General features: G+C 40.5%; 1 protein-coding gene across 2 annotated transcripts in view; it reads left to right on the forward strand.

Moving 5' to 3' along the window:
* Positions 1 to 25,432, forward strand: part of DYNC1I2 (dynein cytoplasmic 1 intermediate chain 2) — a 54,666-nt gene that overhangs the window by 4,465 nt on the left and 24,769 nt on the right. For both annotated transcript variants that reach the window (XM_066612227.1, XM_066612226.1), the window contains exons 3-5: positions 4,765 to 4,879; positions 13,123 to 13,213; positions 22,090 to 22,205. In XM_066612227.1, the coding sequence (XP_066468324.1) occupies positions 4,765 to 4,879; positions 13,123 to 13,213; positions 22,090 to 22,205 (322 nt within the window). The remainder of the gene's footprint in view (positions 1 to 4,764; positions 4,880 to 13,122; positions 13,214 to 22,089; positions 22,206 to 25,432) is intronic.

Consider the following 25,432-nt stretch of genomic DNA (forward strand, 5'->3'; position numbering starts at 1 on the left):
TCAACGAAGTGTGTAGAATTGCAGCCTAGTATGCTATTCCTAGTTATCTGGGATATTTTAAAATCCATTTTTTGTGTCTTGTATATTGTGTTAAACTAGTGTAACTTTCTAAGAATTTTGGATGAAATGAACTAGACCTTTAAATGAAGTATAAGAAGTTTCTCAGTAAAAATGAACACACCACATTTTTCTTCTAGAGACTCTGGAACAGGTTATTTAGGGATCCTGGATGATCATTTATGTAACTTAAGGCGCAGTCCTAACCAACTTTCCAGCACTGACATAACAGCGTTGCAGCTCCAAAGTAAGGGAACAAACGTTCGCTTACTTTGAGGAGTCTTCCGTGAGTGCCACCCAACTGCAGGATGCAGCACACATCCCATTGGCACTGCTATGCCAGTGCTGGAAAGTGGGTTAGGATTTGGGCCTCAGTGGGCCAGAGTGCTTGGCTTCAAACATAAAATGAAGAGAGATCTTGGGGTGGTGGTGAACAACTCGATGAAAGTGTCGACCCAGTCTGTGGCGGCAGTGAAGAAGGCCAATTCTATGCTTGGGATCGTTAAAAAAGGTATTGAGAACAAAATGGCTAATATTATAATGCTGTTGTACAAATCAGTGCTAAGGCCACACCTGGAGTATTGTGTCTAGTTCTGGTCACCACATCTTAAAAAGGACATAGTGGAAATGGGAAAGGTGCGAAAGAGAGTGACTGTGGGCGCAGTCCTAACCCCTTATGTCAGTGCTTTCCAGCACTGGCATAGCAGTGCCAATGGAACATGTGCTGCATCCTGCAGTTGGGTGTCACTCACGGAGGCCTTCTCAAAGTAAGGGAATGTTCCCTTACCTTGGAGCTGCATTGCCCTTATGTCAGTGCTGGAAAGCACTGACGTAAGGGGTTAGGATTGCGCCCTAAGATGATTACTGGGCTGGGGCACCTTCCTTATGAGGAAAGGCTACGGCGCTTGGGCTCTTCAGCCTAGAAAAAAGGCATCTGAGGGGAGACATGATTGAGACATACAAAATTATGCATGGGAAGGATAGAGTGGATAGAGTGGTGTTCTTTACACTCTCACATAACGGGACATCCACTAAAATTGAATGTTGGGAGAGTTAGGACAGACAAAAGAAAATATTTCTTTACTCAGTTTGTGGTTTGTCTGTGGAACTCCCTATCACAGGATATGGTGATGGCATCTGGCCTAGATGCCTTTAAAGGGGATTGGACAAATTTCTGTAGGAAAAAACCATCATGGGTTACAAGCTATGATGTGTGTGTGCAACCTCCTGATTTTAGAAATGGGTTATGTCAGAATGCCAGATGCAAGGAAGGGCACCAGGATGAGGTCTCTTGTTATCTGGTGCGCTCCCTGGGGCATTTGGTGGGCCGCTGTGAGATACAGGAAGCTGGACTAGATGGGCCTATGGCCTGACCCAGTGGGGCTGTTCTTATGTTCTTAAAATGTACTATGTACCTTCAGGCTACTTCCCGGGTGGTTTTGTAAAAGAGTGTTGGCTTTTTCTTATGTCATCAGTGTGTAACAGGATAACAAATACCTAACAAAATACTAAATGTTTTAATGAAATGCTAACTTCTGTGGACTTATCTGCAAGAATGTGTGTTTGCTATAAATAAACTGCTTTAGAACTTTTTTTTGAAGCCTAACCATATGGCATAAACGCAATTATCTGTTGGCTAAATAAGTGACTTTCAAATTTGATGGGTGGAAAGTATGATGAAAAGCTTAAGCAACTTCCTTTCTCTTTGCCTTACAATATGACACTACTTTTTGTCCTTTTCCTTAGTTCCCTCACCCTGTTCCAAGTTAATTTGAGATGAAGTCACAGATTAGAAATAGAACAAGATTGTTCTCCAGGGTCAGTCTTCTTTACCTTGCTTGCAGGATCTCCCCCAAAACTGCAGAAGCTGCCATAAGGTCAAAAAGGAGCTTGACTTCGCATGAAAAATAAGCCTGCCTTGCTCCCTAATGTCATCCAGTGGCTTAAGAGTAGATGGAAGATGGCAGCATTGGGGCACTTCAGGGATAAGGCTTCTTCTTCACCATCGGCCTGAAACTTGGCAAAATGTGTACTTTGTACAGGCTTATAGGCTTTAATTCTTCAGTTAGGAGACAGATGCTCTCCACATAGTCTATAAGAAAATATTCCCTGAGATGACTTTTGTACAAGGAGACGACATTCTAGGGAGACGTTAGAGAGTGAAGTTGAGATTCCCTAGTCATGTTAAATACTTGGGTGTGTGTGCACTAAGACACATACATACCATGGTCATGGTGCCCTTTTTTTGCAGGAGCCTTTACTTCCTGGCTCTCCCAGGCGCTGCTATCTTGGATCATGTGAGTTCTTGTGCTAATCCTGCAAGATCTTGAACGATCCAAGATGGCGGAGCCCAGGATTGACAGGGACATCCTATGGCATCTCTGTGAGTTTGTCACAGTGCACAATATGGATATTCTCAAATGTTAGTTGTCAAAGCATGGGAGTGCTGAACTGACTTTTATGTCTTTCCTATGCCCTTTATATTCCAGCAGTATTGCGATGTTAAAGGATGAACTGTGTGGAAACAATTTTGCAATACTGGACAATCAAGGAAAACATGTATAATTTGACATACAATTATTGTGTTGCATTGGGAAGTTTTGCTGTAAAAGCAGTGTTTGAGAAAATTGTAATGATACTTTAAACCAACAAAATTATGACTTTTAAAAAATGTTTTGACTTGGAGATTACTTTTTTTGTGATAAAGCACTTGAAACAAACAAAATAATTACTTGTGTAGTGTGAGCAATGTCACCCTGGTGTTTAGCCAACTATATAAGACTCTTAATATACTGAGGCCAAATTGGAAGTCAGTACAAAATCTCAAACATGGTTCATGTTCATAGTTGGTAAGAATGCTGTATGGATTTTTTGCATGAGCTGTTTGTAGTCTTATTTCAGCACAACATTCAAGACATGTTGAAGTTGTACTTTGTACTGAGGCACTTGACTGTAAATTTTGCAGCTTGTCCTGTTTGAAAGTCCCAAACCGTATGCGATTAAGCAGTGCTAAGTACACCAATGGGAAGCAAAATTCCTCTCAGTGCAACATACCTGTGATTTCTTAAAAAATAGTTAGTTTTTGCTTTCTGATAGTTGCATTTGATGCAACCTGTATCTTTGGGTTTTATAAATATTTGTGGATTTTTAGATTTCTAGAAATCTTAGACGGGAGAAGTTAAATATTGCTATTTGCATTCTCAAAAGCACTGACTGATCTTTAGTTGAATCAATGGAGAATAATCACAGTGCTGGAATTAGCCTGTTTAGTTGGTGGTTTTTATTATAACGCAATTAAAAATTACTGCTCATCTAATATGCATGCTGAAAAGTTCAGGTGAAGATAGACTCTGAAGTTACTGAGTTGGAAGTTTGTTATCAAATTTGATACAGGAATGTTTATAAATACCATGGGTAGTTATTTCACTACATAAAACTACTTTTCCTCCCATTTTGTTATGCTTTAATTTGCAAAATTGCATGTAAATTATGCTACCTGAACATTTTTTATTTTTATTTTTTGCCATTGGATGGATGTGTATGGCTTTTATTCCTATCAGTGGAATTTAACTTTCATCTGTGCTTCCTGGCTTTGGGAGGATTTGTACACCTAGCTGTAGCATTTCATATATCTTTGTATTGTATGCTTCCTTGAATAATAATAATAATAATACAGGTATTTATATACCGCCTTTCTTGGTCGTCAGATTTCTCTTCACACTTTAATTCAAGGCAGTTTACATAGGCAGGCTATACTAAATCCCAATAGGGATTTTTACAATTGAAGAAGGTTCTGTCTTTCAAGAACCACAAAATTTCAGATGGATCTTTTATGATCTGGTATCACATTCTGGCCTCCATTTTCCTCCCACACAGGCTGACAGCGGCCAAAGAGCAGGTGGAATAATTCAGCATAACTCAGCTAGGCTTGTCAGCTGCTTCAAAGTCTTGCCGTTCACGGTGCGGGTGGCCTCAAACTGGCAACCTTCAGATGTTATCTTCAGGCAAACGGAGGCTCTACCCTCTAGACCAGACCTCTTGCCCACTTTTACACTTTTAAGTGTAATCTTTTAAAAAATCATACGTTTAAATTTTCTTGTATTGCCTGTTTGAGAAGTTTCTGAGTCTTGTAAATGCATCCATAAAACATTAGAAGCTTACCATTTCATATTCATCTCCTTGAGCGTTGACACTAGCAATAGCAAAAAAAAGAGTTCAGTGGATGGGTATCTTTTATACAAACTGTTCTGACTGGTTGTTTGGAAGTGATTCTTACTTGCATTGCCATCTTTAACAAGCTTAAATTATTTCTTTTCCTTTTCTCATGCATTGTAAACTATCAATTTCTCTGTTGCTGATATGCGAAAGAAATTGCAATCTTATTAGCTGAGCTAATTTACAGTACATCCTTCTGTAAGGTACTGAGCAAAAAACTTTGAGCGGGCAGAGGAACACTTATGAAAATGAACTTCTTCATCTCCTCAGCACAGTTCTGTAAAGCTCCTCCCCCCTCCAAGCCTTTCATCTTGCAGTATGATCCATAACAGAACTGAATGGGGTGCAGAAGGCTGGGGATGAGGAGACTGGTGAAAATCCCTTTTCTTTTTTCCTGTTTTCTTTTTTTCTCTATTTTTTCTTGTGCTTGAAAGCAAGTAGTGAATGGAATTATATACATTGTCTTATAAAACTTGTTTTAAAAACTTTTAGACTGATCAAAAGAAAGAGAGTCTTCCTATACAAGATGAATCTGATCTTGAAAAAAAGAGACGAGAAGCTGAAGCCTTACTTCAAAGCATGGGTTTGACACCAGATGCTCCAATGGGTAAGAAGAATTTTTTAAAAGTATAATGTACATGTCCCTCCCACCATGGCACTAATGTTGGCATGAAAGTTGAGTTATTCGTTCTTGCATGTATCTATTCATTTTTGCCACAAGTTCTTGCTAGTTTTTCAGAAATTACTGATAAGATCTGTTTTTAAATATGCCATCTGCAGATCTTATAGTTCATCTTATTTCACTATTTGATGCATCATTTGATCATATTTAATACTATTCCTATGGAAAACGAAATGCCTAAAGCACCTTGGATGATATTATCACAAGAATATCCAGAGTTGGATTTGTATAATACAAAAATCACAATTGAACAACAAAATTGGCAAATGTTATCATCCTTTTTGCTTTACTAAGTCACTTCTCTGTTAGTTCTTGAACGCCTTTTTTAGGTGATCAGACAGAATTACTTAAATGATCTGGTAGGAGAGTAAGTAAAAACAGGAATTTCTTCTACTAAAAATATATTTGCATTTGAAACTCAATGTTTAAAAATGCCTTTGCGACAATGTGTTGGATCCAGAGTTCTGCTTGAAGAACTGGACTTTGCTTCCTGTTCCTCTGTAGCCCCCTGAAAAATCTGCTCTTGAAGACCAAATGATGCTCTGGAATGTTGTGGAATAGGGAAAGTAGTAGGGTAGTGGAAATCGGGGAAAGGTGCCTTGTGTAATCAGAGGTGCCTTTCTAATCACTCAAGGAATCTTTGGCTCCAACTCAGTCTCAGAAAAAAGTGCGGTTATTCTGTGAGAAAATACATTCGTGAGCTTCAATCCACATGGGATTTGCAATCACAAGTGCAGTGCAATCTGGAGGTTTCTTTGTGGCAAAAGCTGTGCTAGTTCCTACTTTGTCATCCTTTGGCAATCCTTCCTAAGTTTGCATGTATCCCAGCAGCACTTGTCTACTGGAAGGGTTGGGAGTTTCCCCTTCTAAGGGTGGTACATAGCTGCCTTGGACATTTGTTTCCGATTGGGAAAGGTGGGATATAAATTGTTCAGATTAATAAATATCCTGCTCCTGGAAGTGACAGCATTCACTCCCTTCAGAACAGCTAAGAGGTGAATTGAAGAGGATCAAATTAGGGTAATGGTAACCCTCTTTGTGCTGAACCATGCCTATACATACTTTTCTGAGAGCAAGTGCCACTGAACACAATGGGAATTACTTCTGAGTAGGCATTCATAGGGCTGTTATTCAATGCATTTCATGAGAGGGCCTCTACCTGCCTGGAGGGGAAAAAAAAGTAGCCACTGTGGCCTCTCTGGGCTGCTATCCTAGAAACACTTTCCTGAGACTAAGTCCTTTTGAACTCAATGATAGTTTTACCCAAGGCATAGAGAGGTTATGTCTACCTGGGCTGACCTTGCTTTCAACTTGTTTCTCACCCTCCCCCCCCCCGTTTCTCACCCTGCTTTCAACTTGTTTCTCACCCTCCCCCCCCCGTCACCCTCCTAAGGGTGTCCTTGAGACTTTCCTTGCCTCTGCCTCCCTCCCCCTGCCCACATCCCCCTGCCCCCTGCCACATTCATGTTGGGAGAAGGAAGTTGCCTTTTATCTGGGTAAAATGGAGCTGTTTTATTCAGCAAGGCCATAATGATGTGTGTATGTGGTAAAGGGTGAGTCCAAACCTTTGAGAATCTTTGTTGATTTGTGAATTTTGAACAAACCCCAACCACAGGCTGCAGCTCTGATTGAAACCCCCAAGTTCATGGCTTGTCAAAGGGTTCTGGCTGGATCTGCTAAAAGGATCCATCAGTTCCAGGTAGGCATGGAAGGGGAAAGAGACACACCCACATCCTGTCTTTAGCCACATTTTGGAAGATGGTTCCTCTGCGAACTGGGTGAGAGAAAGAAAAAAGGATTGCTTGATGAAAGGAAGTCATGTGTTCAATGCAGGCACTTTCAGCAAGGAGACTGATGCATGCTGAAAAGTGGTGATTTACAAGAAAAATTGCAATTCTTTCCTACAAATTGGTCTGCAAACCTATACAATGGGCCCTTGTATCCATGGGGACCAATGTATCCATCCATTCCAGGACCACCACCACCCCCCGTGGACACTGAAATCTGTGGATGCTAGAATCCACAGAGAAGGCCGTGTCCGCCCCTCTGGAGGTCTCACCAGCATCCCAGCTTCTTCAGAAGGCCTTCCGGATGCAACCAGAAACCACTTCCAGTTTGTGCCAGCCAGCAACTTCCAGTCATGTCCAGGAGACCTTCTGAGGTGCTGCATGGGGCAGTGTCGTCTTGTTGTGTCTGTGATGCCCTCTGCAGTACAGGCTCAGCATCCATGGGTGCTCCAATCAGCAGATGCCAAGCCCGTGGATAAGGAGGGCCCACTGTACTTCTTTTCTTAGGAATATGCTCCATTAAGCACAATGGGACTTTTGAATGCCTGCTGAGAAGTAATATAAACAGCAGTGCACAGAGTACCTTTTTGCCTTCTCTCTCTAGCACGAAGAAGATTGAAGTGCTGATGAGAGAGGTTCCATTGGGTGTTCCAAAGGAGGCTTCCCCTCCCTCCTCTCCCAGATCCATAATGAACAAAATATCATAGAGCAAAAGCCACTTTCACTGTTGTCTCTCCAACGTCCCAAAAGCAAGTGATCAGAAATGGCTGCTCTTTAAAACTGAAAACAAGAGCAGGACAGGGAAGGAAGGATCCATTGAAAGATAGTCTAGGCCCTACTATAGGGCAGTGTTTCCCAAACTATGGGTCGTGCTTCACCAGTGAGCCATGAGCTAATTTTTGGTGGGTCACAAAAAGTTTTTGAAACATTAAAAAAGGACCCGAATGATTATTAAATAATGTATTATTCACCAATAAAATATTTCTTTTTGATCTCTTTTTTTTGTTTAGAGCAGGGGTGCTCAAGCCCTGGCCCGGGGGCCACTTGCAACCCTTGGGGGCTCCCAATCTGGCCCGCAGGGAGCCCCCAGTCTCTAATCAGCCTCTGGCCCTCCAGAGACTTGCTGGAGCCCATGCTGGCCCAACGCAACTGCTCTCAGCGTGAGGACGACTGTTCAACCTCTCACCTGAACTGTGGGACGAGGGTCTCCCTCCACTACTTTCTGTTTCACAACTGTGATGCAGCAGGGGCAGCAAAGGAAAGGCTGGCCTTGCTTTGTGCAAGGCCTTTTATAGACCTTGAGCTATTGCAAGACCTTCATTCATTCATTCATATAAGTTCCATCTCTAATAAATTCATTTACATAAATTTATTCAAATTTTAATTGGAAATTCTTTTTTTTCCTGGCCCCTGACACAGTGTCAGAGAGATGTTGTGGCCCTCCTGCCAAAATGTTTGAACACCCCTGGTCTAGAGGGTTGCATCAGATTTTAAAACACATTTTAAAATGTGGATCCCAGAGCTTAAAAGTTTAGGGTGGCATCTCATCTCTTCCAAGGATTCAAATCTCATGGATATTGAGAACAACATGAATTTTTCTATCTTGCCTTCAAAGCCCATGTGGAACTTATGGAATAACAAGTAAAAAAAGTACTTGAAAAACATGGGGAAAAAAGTACATGGGAAAACACAGATATCTCACTGCAAAGGAAACCATGTAGGCTCTGCATCCAAACATACAAGTATTCTATGAGAAATGCCTATTTCCACATGGTTTTTGAATATTTTGTTCTGGGCCTTATTATTTCCAAAACATCTGTAGTGACTTTTCTTTATGCAAACAGTTCCTGAAATCTTTAGATAGCTTCTTGTAAGATACCTGTAAGCTTAGAAGCAATAGAGCCATCTGCCACAAGGGGGCATTGCAACATTGCAAGAAGGTATATAAATGCCTGCTAAATAAACTTGCTTCTCCTTCTAGTCATCTCTTGGAATGGGCTACTTTCATGACTAGTAAAATCATGCATTTGTAGTTCAATGTCATTGTGACATACACTGCCTTTTGAGATAGAGACTATATTCTAAAGAGAGGGATGTCTCTGGTACTCGTCTGGGAATGTGACTAGATTTCTGACTAAGGGCCCAATCCTATCCAATTTTCCAGTGCTGGTGCTGCTGTGCCAATGGGGTGTGTGCTGCATCCTTTAGTGGGGAGGCATTCACAGAGGCCTCCTCAAGGTAAGGGAACACTTGTTCCATTACATTGGGGCTGAATTTTGACTGCATCGGTGCTGAAAAGTTGGATAGGATTGGGCCCTGCGCCTGCAATCATAAACACAGTTACTAGGAAGTAAGCTCCACTGTCCACAATGGCACAGTATAATCCTATACATGTTTACTCAGAAGTAAGTTCTATGTGAAAAATTACTGCTCGCTGATCATATGGCTTAGTGATCGTACCTGCTGTGTGTTCAAGGGCTTCTCATTCCACTTTAGTGTCAGGGCAACTGCAGGGATATATTTCATTGTTCATATCAAGCTGCCACTGAAACTGTCATGAATGAGAGCTAATTCACTTGAGTATCCAGTTTGTGCTTGGAGCTTCTACAGATCTTGGGACCAGAGCTTGTGAAATAGAACTAGTTTCATAGCAGAATACCAATATATTAGTGGTTGGAACTTTGCCACCTCCATATAATGTGATTTGAACTAAAATGTTCACTGGCCAATTATGATTTATATACTGGTAATACTGATTTATTTATTGAAAAACCTAAAATTTTATTAATGAAATACTAATTTATCTAAAACGGGTTGCACTCAGCTTTCCTTTTAACAGTCTAATCCTAAATGGTATTTATGGAGATGAAGCAGAATGAATTAAACCACTTCAAACTGCAGATGTGGGATTTGGATTTTTGAATGCTTCTATATGCAAAAATTCCTTATTGCAAGTGGAAAGTGTCCATAGCAGAGAGTGGACTGTAACATTTCTGTTTTGGGGGGATCCCCACATCAGGGAGCATTCAAAAGTGGTGCTCTTGATCTTCTGTTCTGTCCCTTCAAAATGCAGTCTGAAATGACATAAGCCATTCTCCTGACTCATTCTGCTGCCCTTGTTGAAATCCAACTGAATTGAAAGGGATCTACTTCCTAGCAAATATGCTTAGTGTAACATAAAACACATTTTTTTTCCATTTCATGCACATTATTTAAAAGATTTGTATCCCTCCTCTCCCTTTGTGAGCAAGGTTTCCAAGGCAACATACAATATAAAATACAAAATAAAATTAACAATAACTCAGCACAGTAAGAGCTGCAAATAAAGGTACAACAAAGCAGCATAAGAAGTCAGAAATATAACATAAAAGCATCACTTTTTGTTTTTTCTTTTAAAAAACAACAAGCAGGAACAGAAAACAAATCTGAAACAAAAGCAAAAGGGCAAAGCAAAAAACAGAATGAACAATCAAATCCATTCCAGAGCAATCTAAGTAGTTGAAACACTTGTTATGACATGCTGCTGGAAGGTAGACAGGGAGAGCAAAGTTCTCAATTCTAAAGGGTGACTGTTCTGTACTTCTGGTGCCACTGTAAAGAAGGACTGAGCTCTGGTTGCCAGAAACCTAGCCCTCTCAGTTGATCTCAGGGGGCAGGCCATCTCATATGAAAAAGGTGGTCCCTCAGATACCCCAAACCTGAGCCATAACATGCTCTGTAGATCAAAACAGCACCTTGAATTGTGTCTAGAATTGAACTGGAAGCTAGTGCAGCCGTAGGAGCAACTATCAGACTGAATCAATCTGCCATTCCAGCAGTCATGAGGGCTGCTGCATTCTGCACCAACTATAACTTCTGAACAGCCTCCAAAGGCAGACTGGTGTAGAGTCTATTGCAATAATAGAGTCTTGATGCCATCAATGCATGGACCACTGTGGTCAGGTCTGTTTGACTTGGGTGTGATCGCACCTGATGCACCAACCTAAGCTGGTGTCTCCTTTGGCTGCTGCTGCCTTTTGACCATTCAGCAGCAGTGGAGAGTCCAGGAGAAGTCTCCAAGCTGCAAACCTGCTCCTGCAGAGGAAATGTTAAGAACAGGTTAATGTTCCAGTACCCCAGCGGTTCCCAGTCTGTGCATTGCAATACCCTGGGGCATTGCAAGGCAATTGCCAGGGCATCACAGGTCACCTGCTGCCTGGCAGCTAGGACATAGCTCAAGCTTCCAGACTGGCAGGAGGCTCAGCATGGAGAGCAGAGCTGCAGTGTGCAAAAACAACATACTGAAAAAGCCATACTACATGCCCTGCCCTGCCCTACATGCCTCTTACTACGGTTCAGAGGCTCATGTTAGGCCTTGGAACCAGGAAGTGAATGGCAGTGACATTACTGCAAGAAGCGTTTCATGTTATCATCATTCACTTCCTGATTCTGAGAGAATATCTGCACTGGTAAGTTTGGAAACTGCTGCAGTACCCATAGTGCAGATCTCCAAATAAAGAGGACATCTAGTCTTGTCTGGATTTAATTCTGGCTTGTTAGCCCTCCTTCAGTTTCCATCTGCCCCCAGGCAGTACTTTTACTGCCTGCTTGGAGTGGATGGGAGCACACGCACACACAGATCACAAAATGTCCTCAGCAATATTGATGGTCCCCATCTCAAAATGTCTACTATTTCCCCTAGCAACTTTCTGTAGATATTGAAGAACATGGGGAATGTGAATACATCCCTGTGGTATGCCACATGGTGTCAAGTCGGAGACCCCTAATTCCACCTTCTGAGTTCTTTCAGCCAGAAAGAATCAGAACCACCTCAAAAACTATCTTTTTTGAATGTCAAAAAAATGAACTCTGCGGTATTTAGGTTCTAAAGCCATCATACTGTAAAAACCAATAGATGGCAGTAGTAAATAACCAGTTGAAATAACAAACTGGTTAACAGAATAAGTCAAATGTGTCCTTTTTAATGTTACCAGTTAGTGAGTTGAGTTAATAATAATAATAATAATAATAACTTTATTTCTACCCCGCCTTTCTCCCCGAAGGGACTCTGAAGGGAGTTGGTATCCAGCATTGCTTGTCAGTCCTTATTTTTTTTCAGATACCTTGTAACTTGGAGTAACAGCACATGAAAACCAATTTTAAGCTTTTACTAGTTCTTCCAGCATTGTATTAAAATTAAGGTGCTTACTTAAATATACTTTCACGTGGCCAAAACATGTCTTCTAATATTCAAGAAATTTTGAATAGTAGTGCGTGCCAAGGCAAGTGATTCTTTATCATTGATACTTGGCCTAAAAAGATCCTCTCTGTTTGGAAATATTGTTCAGAATGATAATCTATTTCTGAGGTTAGAACACAGTTCTAGTTCTTTATGTAGTTCAAAAAGCATCTGTATGGTAGAGTTCAATTACTCTTTCCTTTTGCTTCAACATATTTAACAATGTATTTTTTCCTGTCATACTTAATATTTCCAACATGAAAAATCACTTACCACTGCAGTGTTTTGATATGAAAATGAAGGTTGAATAAAAGCAATGTAGAGAAAGTGAGTTTTAAAAGTATGAATTTTTCACTGGATGTTGTACATCATCCAGTTACTTGGGTAGTGAAAAACAAAAATATTTTATACTGTGTGCTGCTAGTTATTTTTCATTCAAGTTACACTAAGGGCCCAATCCTATCCAAGGATACACTAAGGGCCCAATGTATCCTTACCAGCATTGATACAGCCGTGCCAACAGGGCATTGCTGCATCCTGCAGTGGAGGAGGCAGTCATGGAGACCTCCTCAAGGTAAGGGAATGTTTTTTCCCTTACCTTGGGGATGCTTTGTGGCTCTGTTGGTTCTGGAAAGTTGAATAGAATTGGGCCCTAAGTTTTTAAACACTTAAAATGAACTTCACTTTAACCACATTAGTGATTGAAGTTCTGATATAGCTGAACAGACCAAGTGAGTGGTTTTCCTTAGCAAGTTGAAAGTTTTGTTGGAGGGTCTCACTTCCTGTTTGTCATTCCACTTCCGCAACAATTGGAATAAGGTATAACAAAACTCAATTCAGTGCATATTGTTTTAATTTCTAGAAATGTTTGCTAGCATAATTTTAAGAAATAAAAATATAGTAGAATTTTTTTTCTAGCTTATTGTATAAATTATAATTTTATATAACCCCATATGCATTAAATGCTAAAAACTGCATGACTCTCCAGCATGGAATGTTAACATTGTCTTTTCCCCTTTTTTTTCTATTGTTCATTTTCATCCATTTATTTTTTGTTTACCATCACTTTTTAATGCTTCCATGTTAAATTGATTTGGAAACATCCTAAGCTGTGCAACCTCTACGACTAGTAACAGCGGATACCTGTCTGTTTCACTATTTAGTCCCTCCTCCTATGTCTCCATCTTCCAAATCTGTGAGCACACCAAGTGAGGCTGGAAGTCAGGATTCCGGTGATGGTGCTGCTGGTTCTAGGTATGCTGTTTTAAAGTTTTCACTATAAAATATTATGCGTACTAGAGTTCAGTACTGTATTAACACTCTGTTTTATGTTATTGAATGAAAACATTTTTCAAAATAACAGAGAAGATTCTTCTCATCTGTCATAGAGTCCAGTGGACTTCCCTTTGTATGCTAGCCACTACCAGGATGGGAGGCTGGTGTAGTTCAGATTAAGTAAATTCCCAGCTGGAGCCCAGGAATGGAGATGGAAGGCTGGGTGAGGAAATGAGAAGTGTTTCCACATTTGTTTCGGGTAATGTCCTGAGTATGTGCATTGAGAAGGGAAGGATTAGGCCTATGTTTTATTCTAAAATACAGGCAGATCCCTGTATTTGTAGGGATCCATTTCAGGTTTAGATCCTTAATGGGGTGAAAATGTTCTTCCTTTTAATTTTTCCTGCCTCCAGTTAATGTTCTATCTAGTTTTAAAGCATTCAGGCTGCCTGCAGCCTGTCTCCACATTGTTATATTTTTATGCTTTTCGTGACCTGTAAAAGGAAGAACATTTTCACTTTTGCAAGGATGTATACAACATTAATGGGTGTGCGAGTGGGAGGGAGTATCCTTCTGGATCCACAGATAGCTGAATCAAACTGTAGTTTGATTTTTATAATTTACTGATATTTGTCTAGTGATACATCCTGGAATGAAATTCATGTGAACATTGTCAGTGTAGATTTCTGTGTTCTGCACTCAAGTGCTAAGACTAATGGAGAAAAAATACATTAGTAAAATGCTGTACTGCTATAAAATTCATGTATATTATACATTTGTATTGAATCTTAAAATGTCCATGTATTTGTGTTTGTTGCAGATTAAGTCTTCACAGAATGAGAAAAAGGGGGAAAGGAAAGGAATTTAGGTGGGGAGTAGTGGGTGCCAATGGCCCGTTTGGCAAGTGTGGCCACTTGGCTATGTTGACTTCTGCATTTGGTCCCAGTTATTTTGAAGATACTACTGTACTAGTTATGTTCAAAACTTGCTTCCAGATCTGTTTGTAATCAGCTCCCCCCACCCCAGTCAGTTTCTTGTTTAAATTCAACTTGTTGCTCTGTATGTGTTCATACATACGTCCATACTGGTCATATGCTCTAACGTTCATTCTAAATTGTATGTATTCTTTTGACCCTTGATGTTCTGAGCATGACCCTATATTGCAGAGAGGTTTCATGTTTTCAGTGACAAGATATAGTAGTATTAAATTGGCCTAGATAAGTGTTTCTCAACCAGTAGTATGGGTACCACCAGTAGTACTTGAGGTGGTGTATGATGGTACTTGCAGGACTTCTGAACCCCTGCTGCCTGGCAGTGAGACCAGGAAAGCAACGCAACAGTGATAGGAGATCCAATGCATGCTTTTCTACGCTCAAAAAAGCCCTCTCATCTACCCCAAGCCTCTTACTGGTGTTTGGCCTCCTGACCCAGAAGTAATTGGCAATGATGTTATCGCCAGTTAGTTCCAGTGATACTTCGAATAGTGGACCATGTGAAGTGGCATGGTGGAGGACAAATGTTGAGAAACCCTGGCCTAGATTAAAATTAGGCTAAGGTGTCCCATTGAAGAGTCCAGTTTCCTAAAAACAGGTGTTGTGAAAAGTTGGAATTGATTTTTGGAATTGATTTTTAGAATTAATCTTTTTCGGCCGCAGCCTTGTAATTTGTTTTTTCTCTGTGGCTACAAAGTAAGAGAAGTTGTATCAATGTTTAGAGATTCATGCAGTCATATGCAGTTTCATTGTTTAATGTAAGGGTGCAGTCCTGCATCAGTCAAATGCAGGTCACTAGTGATCTTGTATTGATTTATAATTGAGTTTCTCCAGGGCCAGCTGAAGCTATTGGGCCACTTCAGCAGCCCAGAAGTGCCACTCTCGCCACTGTTGCACCCCTCCCCAAAACCTGCATACCCTTTGCTTTGGTCTTTCCTCCCTTTGGGCCTTTCAGATAAAGCATTCAGTGTGGAGCACATTCCCAGCATGTTTTACATTTCCTGCTTTGTTTAAAGGGTCCATGCAGAGAAAGGAGCAGGGTAAGGGGTCTGACTCTGTTGGGGGGAGCCTGCCGTCACCCGTTCACAGCTTTTTCCAATCTGCCACCCTGTGTGAACATCCTCATTCACATCATGGCCATTATTTTTCACAACTCACGTAAAAACTATTTCTTGATTTTAGTCAAAGCACTATATCCTAACTTACTGTGAAGGGCACCTCCATCAGAAACTTCTTTGCTCACACATGGTGAGTCACACCAAGGGTCACAAATGGAATAATTCCCTGTGTGAGTATAACTGTCCTTTCGCAAGAGGGAACCTTTCAGGGTAAGTTAGGATATAACCTGATCTATTTTGTGTTTGACTAGAGCCCATGGCATGGGAAAAATTTCTGCTCTTTATTGGAAAATATAAATTCTTGTTTTTCAAATTCGTAGAGTAAGGGACACACACTAAATGTTTCTGGTGAATACCAAAGTTTTGCTGTTCATGTAACACTGGCAGGAACTTCCCCACTCCTTCACAAACCACCAGGATTGTATTGGAAACCCTAGACCAGTGTCTCTCAAACTGTGGGTTGGGACCCACTAGGTGGGTTGCGAGCCAATTTCAGGTGGGTCCCCAGTCATTTCAACCCAGGATTGTTAAAAATTTTCCTGCTTGATGATGTCACTTCTGGTCATGACATCACTTCCGGTGGGTCCTGACAGATTCTCATTCTAAAAAGTGGGTCCCGGTGCTAAAAGCATGAGAATCACTGCCCTAGACTGTGTGGCAGGAGCCTATTTATGGCACTTTCTCCATGATCTGAAGCTTCTTGTTTTACGCCTGCTGAAACAGGAAGGCATAGTGCTCTGTGGCTCTCTTGCCACTTGTATGCTCCATGGCTCTCTTGCCACTGTTAGTTATACCCACTATGATGTAAATGAGAACTATATATGCATAATTTGTTCTTAACAACCTTAGCGCAGGAACCTTAGTTCAACCTTTTTCTTCTCATGGCACACTGACAAGGCACACCACCAGTTTTTGGATAATTGACAAGGCACACTGTGCTGCCAATGGGGGGCTCATATCTCCCAGTGGTCCCACTAATAAATAAATGACCCTCTCCCAAATTCCCATGGCACACCTGGGAAGCATTTGTGGCACACCAATGCACCACGACACCGTGGTTGGAAATGGCTGCCTTAGCTGGTGTGAACAACATAGAGAATGACTTGTTTCACAAATGTATTCCTTTGCTTAATTTTATGAGGTGGCACTAGGATCTAGTGAAAGATGTATTGAATCTCTTGGGAACAGTGATCACAACCCTGTTCCAAGTCATATGACAGTAAAATTGAGTAGATTTTGAACACAGTCACATTTAATTTAAGTACTATCTCAATTATGAGGCAGATATGTTAAAATGAAGCTAAAAAAGAGAATCAAGAAGGTCAGCTCCCTCCAGGACGCCTGAAGGTTATTTAAAATGACTGGAAAGAAGCCCAGATAAAATGCATATTGCAGATTAGAGGGTATGATCATGGGTGCCTGCATGACTGCATTTCATGAAAGCCATAGAAGCCAAGAAGCCTTTGTTTTAATAGTGAAACCATCTTGTCTAATTGAGGAAGGGGGGGCAGAGAATGTGCCATTTCAAAACAAATATAAACTGACATAAACCCCTGCTTTATGTAAGTAAATTATGTGCAGAAAACCATTCAATGAGATAGTAGGATTTTTGGCAAAGGAGGGCATGTATATTGTTCAGAGGCTAAATTAATAGTTTGCATTAATCTTACTAAGTCAGTTCAGATGTCACATGAAGCATGGCTTATTTTCTGTTACTATCGTTAGTTTGATTGTCCCAACTGGCACAAACGGCAAACCATGGTTTATTTCAGTCAAGCTGATATCAAACCACAATCTGAACAGTTTTGAAGTTGATTTATCAACCAAGGTTACCTTACTTGTGATTTTGTGTGATGACTCAACTTATAATTCTGGTTTGTTTGCAGCATAAATGCAAGTATAAGTCAATCTTGTAGATAAGTTGAGGAAACGTTTGTAGCCCAAATTCCACAGATTCCCTATGACCCATGGATAAGTTGAGTTTGGGGGAGGTTATTGCCTTTATGAAGGCAATTCCAGCAGGGCTACTTGATGCTGCTGCAATGGAATGAAACATCTTATTCCATACAAGACTTCCTTCCTCAACCTACCCAAGCTGGTGTTGCTGCAAACACACTCTGTGTAGCTCAGGTGGGTGTTTGTGTAATGGCAATCTCTTGCCTCTTTTTTCTTTAAACTCAGTGTTGTTCTAAGACAGTAGTTCCCAAATGTTTTAGCACCAGGACCCACTTTTTAAAACAACGCTCTATTGGGACCAACCTAAGTTTACGAGACTTAAAATAAAGTCTTATTTTACCAGTCACTCAAGCATCTGTATTTATCCTTTTTACTGTGTTGAGGCACGGAAGTACCTTCTGGTACATTTGTTGAACTCCATTGGGTTGGGACCATTCTGGTGGTTTTGTGTTCCCTCTTTACCTAGCCTTTGATAAAGGCTGAGGGAGGTCCACCTACTTATGCGTAAACATGCACCTGTTGCTGTTTCATTTTCCATAGGGCTTAATGCATTTTCATTTCAGCTTGGAGAGGTAGGACTTTTTTGTCAAGTGGTTTTGGGGACCTCCATTCATCGGCTAGGGACCATTTCAGTGACTTTGTGTTCCTCTCAGCCCGTCCTTCGAAATGGACTGAGGTATGGTCATCTCAGTAAACGTGCAGTATGGCTCTGTTTCACTTTCTGTAGGGTCAATATATTTTCCTTGTCATCTTTAGTTTTACAAACCACCAACAATCAGGTTGTGACCCACTGGTGGATCACAACCCATAGTTTGGGAAACACTGCTCTAAGAGCAAGTTTGTGACCAGATTTACGATATACACTAGTTTATAAGTCAACCCAGATTTTTAGAATCAATTTTAAGGCCTAAATTTCTCAAAGTATATGCAGTAATCACTTTGCCCTTGCAGTGTGCCCATCTATATTGATGCCTGTCCAGGCTAGCCATGAAAGAGAGAGACTTAGACTATAAGCTTTTCTCACTGGCCATGTTCCAGAGCAGTTTCTCCCCTTTTTATCTGCCTGGCAACAGCTTAGTGTTCACACCTTTCCCTCTCTTTGAAGTGCATAGCCAAGCAGTTTCTCTAGCTAGCTACCCTGCCAAACAACAAAAGGTAAAAGGCATCTCAACTTTTGTTCCTAAGACTCCAAACTAAGACTCCATAAAAAGGCTAAAAGGGAGCAGGTCACAATTTGTAAACAAAATTGTTTGAAGAACTCCAGAAAGTTTCTTTTAAATCTTTTCTGTGATGTGGGTTTGGTGAGAGATGCTGTAGGATGTATGGTTGTTAGAGAAAAAAGAAAGAAATTAACTTGGTGAGCATCTGTGAAAGAGGGAATGGAGTGAATGGATGAATGAGAGCAGAACTAAGTCTACCTGCACTCTTGAGATTCTCCAGAGAGGCTCAAGGTTGAAGAACCTAAAGGCCACATCCAGTCCTTATCCTTCTACCTATTGTTATTTTGCAATTTTCTTTTGTCCATTTAACATTGAATCTTGTTGCTTTTCTGTGTAGGTTACATGAGATTGCTGTTGGGCTTGCTAGGAACATAGGGGGTGGGCATGAGACTGACAAGTTGTCTTAAAAAACAGAGAAGCCTAATGTAGCATGAGTGGTCAGAAGTGCCACTTATTTGGACAACAGTTTTACCCCTTGCAACTACCCCTTGGAAGGTCTCAGATCTTATGGGTGGCCAGATGAGGGTGGCCCTTTGTGTCCACACATACCTGCCTGCTTAAGTTGAAAACACACTGTGTTTAGTGTCTTGACTACTAGTGAAGTTAAAAACATGAATCTTTCCAAATGTAGTCCTCATAAGCATAATGGAGCCAATTTATAGTAACATAGATTCTTTTTTAATTCAACAGTATCTCTCAATTGGTCTAGTTACATGAAAGCAGCTTGATTGCTTGCAGTATCAACAGAAAATCTCTTTATTCAAGATGTTTGTTTCCACTTTAATGGGGTTGTGCATATGTTTCCATGCATATAAATAAATGTCTGTGCAAGATTATATCAGCCTTCTCAAGTGTTGCAAACTGTGGTGGTAAAGTATGTAAAAATAGGCATCCAACTGGTTTTCAGGTATATTTATTTTTTATGGTTGCTTTGTCTTCCTGGCATTGTCAATAGTCCATGAGACTAACATTTATAAAATGGTGATTTATTTAAGTTAAATCTAATTTTTCATTTTGTTATGTTGTATAGTATAGTCATTGTTTGAAATCTTGTATTAAAGGTTTCTGTTCTTAGCATACTTATTAGAAAGTACATCTCAAACTCACTGGCACTTACTTTCGAGTAAGCATATTTAGAATTGGGCTGTTTGGCTTGCTCTTTTGTACAACATTGACCGTCTTAAACTGACTTTAAATTAAATGACATTTATAAGCCCAGGGCACTGCTTAACCCATAATTATAGCAATGTCACATCTTGGAAATGCTAGTAGGAGTACATCCCAGTGGAAAAGCACTTTCTTTCTGTACCCTAAGGTTTAAGTGTTGACTCATTTCCTTTACCAATATGACAATTTCCTGAACATATTTAATGCTTGGGGCAAGACTGCAATATGTTAACAAACTAGATCTCAGATGACTCCACTAAATCCATATGGCTCACTTGTCATTACTGTGTTAGTAAACTCTTTTCTCTATTTTGTGAAGCTACTTTATGGCCTACAGATCCTCAGATTTCTGTCTTTAAAGCAACTTTATTGTATCACTAATTGCTAGAGCTGGCACTTGATTAAAAAAACCTAGTCAATTTTATAAATTCCAATTTAATCTGCATAAGGGTAAATAATAGTTCTGAAGGAAAAAATCCTCCTTCCTTGTTTCTAACTATTGCCCATACTTGTTGCATTAGGCCCCATCTTAGAAGAGGCACTTCCCTCTGTGTGGGAGAGTGTGTCTTCCAATGTGGTGGCTGCCATCTATCAATTTTGTAAGCTCTTCTATTCAGAAATAAGCACCTAAAACTCTTCTGCCCAATTTTTTTTTAAAGATGGTGCTTTTGTGTCAATTTAAAATATTTTAAATCAAATCTAATGGATCAGCTAAATGTCACAGCCCTACTAATTAATCTAAGTGATGTTTGTATTTTAACTGGTCTATTCATTGCATGTATTGTAGCACTGAATGTTGATTCAGTTTCCACTAACTGACACCTCTGGCATTGTGGTGTTTCTGAAGCCATTAAATGTCTGCAAACTTACAGTAACGTTAACATTTCATAGGATGTATTTGCTTCACTAATCTCTGACCTTTTTTGCTAATGCTGCATGGTTGTTCTCCAACCTGTGTGTATCAGGACGCTGCATTGGGATACTGATCCATCAGTTCTACAACTCCACTCTGATTCCGATCTGGGGTATAGCAGAGATTTATTATCTTCCATCTTTCTGCAATGATAAGTGTGTTTTATATAATTCAGATGAGTTTACTTATTGCAGTGTAATAAAACAAATTTAGTTGTGGTCTACTAAGGTAAAATCCATATTATCAATAGTGATGTGTGCTATTCAGTTAATTGATCAGGAGTTTCCACTTTGAATTCCAAAACTGTATCTTAAATAAAAACTCTGCATATTTCAAGACTGAACAAAAATTGAGCACCAATTTCATGCATGTAGATTTCTTAATTGCCGCAGCTTCTTATGTTCAGCATTTTAGTGCAATTGATTTTCTCAGGACTGATTCTGGGTTTTTTTGTAAGTATTTGACACTCAAATGACACTCAAATCTTAAGTTCAATTCCTGTGAGAGATTATGTATCGGTACATAAAGGAAAAAAATAGGCAGTTGTTGCTCTAGGATTAGTAAACTCAAAACCAATTGCAGTTTACTCTAATTTATTTATTGTTTTAAACTCAAAGAGATAATGAAGATAATGCTGTCCTACTTTGCTTTATCTCAGCAGTGAATTTGTTATGTATCCCTTGTAACAGAGGACAGATCCATTGTTGGAAGCTCCTTTGGGTCATGAAAGGACTGCTATGATCATGCAAGGGGTCCTTGTGAGATGGCAGTGCTTCCTTAGCAAGTGAGAGGAGCTTCTGATGATGGAGCTTCCCTCTGTAATATGTTAGGGTGCAATCCAAAATACGACAAATGTGTAGGAAGAAGTACCATAAATATGAATTATAATAATTCCCTTGAAATTTGGAAGGCAGCCAACTGGTGAACTCAATCTCAGCTCTTTATGATCCTCGGGTGTTGGGTAGCCAGAACGCCTTCTGCATATAACCAGATATTGAGAAAACAATACATCTCAGTTGTATCTCAATAAAATAGTTCCCTGGAAATTACAACAAGCAATAATTGCTTTTGGAAAGTTACCACATAGTGGTTTTCTTAATTGCAGTATTTTTAGTTAAACATAGAAAGACCTGGTAACTAAATCTCTGAAATTAAATTTCTGTTGTATTTGCTTACTTTATATTGTTTATGAATGCAACTTTTTAAATATTATCTGAGTTTTTCATTATCTGGGCTAATGTTTCTGTCAGCTGAAACAAAAAATAGCAAACCAAGACAAAACACAACCCACCAAAGTCTTTTTTTTCTTGTGTATTTCCCACTTTTTTGGATTTATTAAAGAAAAACATCTTTCCCTTTTTAAAATTGTTGTTGAGTGAGATGACAGGTTCTCTTTGCACAAAATCTGAAGTTCTGTAGAAATCTAAACAAGTTGTAGAAGCAGCATTCAGACCTTCCTTTTTATAAAGTCCTTGTTCATTTTCTTTAGACGTGGACCCATTAAACTTGCAATGTCCAAAATTACGCAAGTTGACTTTCCTCCTCGAGAAACTGTCACGTACACAAAGGAGACCCAAACCCCAGTTATGACTCAACCAAAGGAAGGTGAGTATCTATACTTCTACTTTTCATTCTAAAAAATACTATGTGGATAAAGTGAAATGTAATATTTCATTTATTACAGGAAATTCAAGATGTAGATTGTTAGTTCAACTTTAAATGTTTGCAGAAATTACTATCTCTGCAAGTGAGGCTGGATTTTGATAGAATGCTGGCTTCATCCTTTGTCTATTGTTTAACTCTATAACTCAAATTATTTGAGAAGAAAATGTAAACAGTTGAACCAACAGTGGCACAATGCAAAGACACTCATGTGCATAGTGACTCCAACTTTCTTTGTAGTTTTTATTACAACAGTTTTGGCAGCCCAATTGGCAGACCAAACCAACTTCCTCCTTTGGTAGTGGGAGGTACTGCACCAAAAGCATTCAAGAAACCTAAAGCTACACATGTGATTTTTGGCTAGGTGTGCATATAACTCTGACTTGTGTGTCTGTGGCTTTGAAAAGAGCAGTGGAACATGTACAACAAGTTTATGAGAAAAATAAGACAAATTGGTTAAGCAGTATCTAAAGGCATCCTCTGACTTAATGGTTCTGGTCCAGTGACCTTTACATGTCTGTTTTTATGTAAGTTGCATGCTTTTCTGCACATGGGCAGCTCTGTGGAAGAGTTTGAGACTAGCGAGAAAAAACAGGGCAGGCGAAGTAAGTTGGAATAGAGGTGAGAGGAGCCTCTTGCACTCGTTGCTCTGTAAACAAAGCAAGAAAGGCTTTGAAAGCAAGAAAGGTGGGCTAACTTTGCCCCCCAGCAAGATACAGCTGAAGATAGTATCACCTTCTTCCTCCAACAACAGTGAACCAGCTTTAAAGGCAGTGAGAGTTGGCAGTCGGGGAGAAGCATTGATGGAGAAGCCAGATTCAATTGCTCAGGTGATCACATTCACCCTTTGTTCACGTTCATTTCTTACCCTTCATAGAAGAAATTTTTCCCTCCTACCTTTTAAAATAAAACAACAAAATGCTGCTGTAGAATCCTCAAAGAACTGTGGTTTGGCACCTGACCTTCTTTACTTGCTCCGTCTTCCACAGGAAAGCAAAAGGATCAGGTGGGCTCCTTCAATCCACATAGGCTCTTTAAATGCAAGAGGAAATGGGGAGTGCCTGTATATAAAAATCTATAAAACACTTGTATAGTCAGTTTTATGTGATTATTTAACATAAGTAAAGCCCTTCTGGACGAGGCCAAATGCCCATTTAGTTCAGCATCCTGTTCCACAGTGGCCCACCAGCTGCCTCTACAAAGCCCACAAGCAGGCATACTTCTCTCCTATGATTGCTTCCATGAAACTGGTATTTGGAGGTACAGGTGGACCCTCATTATCCAGTAAGGTGTCATTCCTGGACCCCCATGGATACCAAATTCTGCGTGGATTTTGGGGTCCATTGAGCTCCAAATGCGACCGGAGCTTTGCTCTAGTCATGTCCAGAGCTATTCTGAGGTCCATGGAGGCTGTGCACAGCCTCCACAGGCCACAGAAGGGCCTCTGGAGGTCTTAGAAGGGCACTTCTGTTTTTGACCAAACACCAACCTCCACTGGCCTCAGAATGAAAGGCCCCCTGAAAGCGTTGGTAGGTGAAACTAGAAGTCACCTTCAATGCTTTTGGGGGCCTCAGAAAGGCCTCTGGAGGTCCTAGAAGGGTGCTTCTGGTTTTTGACCAAAAACTGGAAGTGACCTTCTAGGACCTCCAGAAACCTTTCTGCATGCAGCCTCCATGAGCCTCAGAAGAGCCTCCGGAGGCTTCAGGTTGAGCCGAATGTGACTCAAAGGGAACCCGCATTAAAACCCCAGAGAACTCGCATTAAATCAAATTCACTGATTAAAAATCTATGGATAACTAGGCTCAACCTGTATAGCCATCATGACTGATAATAACTATCTGACTTTTTTTTTCATTAATTTATGCAATCCCTTTTAAGGCCATCTAAGCTAGTGGCCATCACCACATCTTGTGGCAATTCATTACACAAACTGTGAAGCATAGGCTCTCAATGAGAGTCTCCAAAGGAGGAGGAAGGGTGTGTTACCAAAAAGGGCTGTTTTGTTTAGGGGAATTAATATACTACCCTTTTTGGAAACTTCAGGATCGCAGGCTAGATAACAAGACAGCGTAATGCAAAGAAATTCCTTTTTAGCTTGAAAAGAGACTGGGAGAAAGATAACTTTCAATAGGATTATATTTTTATTGCAAAAACACACAGGTATACATAATGCACATGGAAAAATGGTAAGTATATGTCTACTTGAATCCTAGTACCTGGATACAGTGTACCTAACTTTCATGGTGGTTGTGTGTGGAGTGTATTTGGTGCATTCTGAGGAGATCAGAAAAGGATAGATTTTAGGGAAGGATTTTAGGGGTCCCTGGTCTGCATAACCCAGTTGCTGACTAAAGATGGAGTGAAGGGGAGAAAAGGGGGGGGGGGAAAGGAAGGAATTCCAGACGCATATAGTTACCTGTCCTGAGAAGCAGTTGGGGGAGTGGAGAGTCCTATGGAGGACCTCTGCCTTGAAAGGGCAGCCAGAGAGAGGGCTAGCATGTGCGAAGCTCTCTCTTAAAAGGGTTTTTGCTGACCTGAATGACCCGGATGTGGCCTAGAGCTGTCCTGGATGCGCATGCTCACTACACACAGTGGGACACGTGGAGCATGCAAGAAAAACAGAATGATCAGGAAGTCAGCTATCAGCCATGGCTGACCTCCTGGGAGGGGGGAAGGCAGTTTGCATGCGGTACTTAAGTGATTAAGCTACAACAATAGGAAACATTTAAACAACGATTTACAGTGATTGAGACAACAATTTACTCTTTAGACTTTGCTGCTAAAGTCTTTGTTGCTGTGTGCATGGAGAGGTAGAGGTTGTGTAAACTTGTGACTTTTACCAGGGTTTTTGGAAATTGGGCCTGTTTGCTTGGCCTGTATGATATTTTAGTCCATAATACATAACCAGATATAAAAATCACAACTTAAAAGGGAAAAGGGGATTTTCACGTAACAGGTGGGGCCGTCAGATTGCACTGCTGCCGCCTCTTAGTGTTTCAGTGGCTTCCTGATTGAGAAGCTGCTAAACATTAAGAGGCAGTGTTGGTGACGGCCAATCAGAAGGCTGCTGAAACATTAAGAGGCAGCAGCCACCATCTTGGCTGGGCCTCATGTGACACTTCTCATGTGATACTCCAGCATGGGTGGTAGCTGGGGTGAACCACCCCTGC

The sequence above is a fragment of the Tiliqua scincoides genome, chromosome 1, assembly GCF_035046505.1.
Source record: "Tiliqua scincoides isolate rTilSci1 chromosome 1, rTilSci1.hap2, whole genome shotgun sequence".
Taxonomy (NCBI): domain Eukaryota; kingdom Metazoa; phylum Chordata; class Lepidosauria; order Squamata; family Scincidae; genus Tiliqua; species Tiliqua scincoides.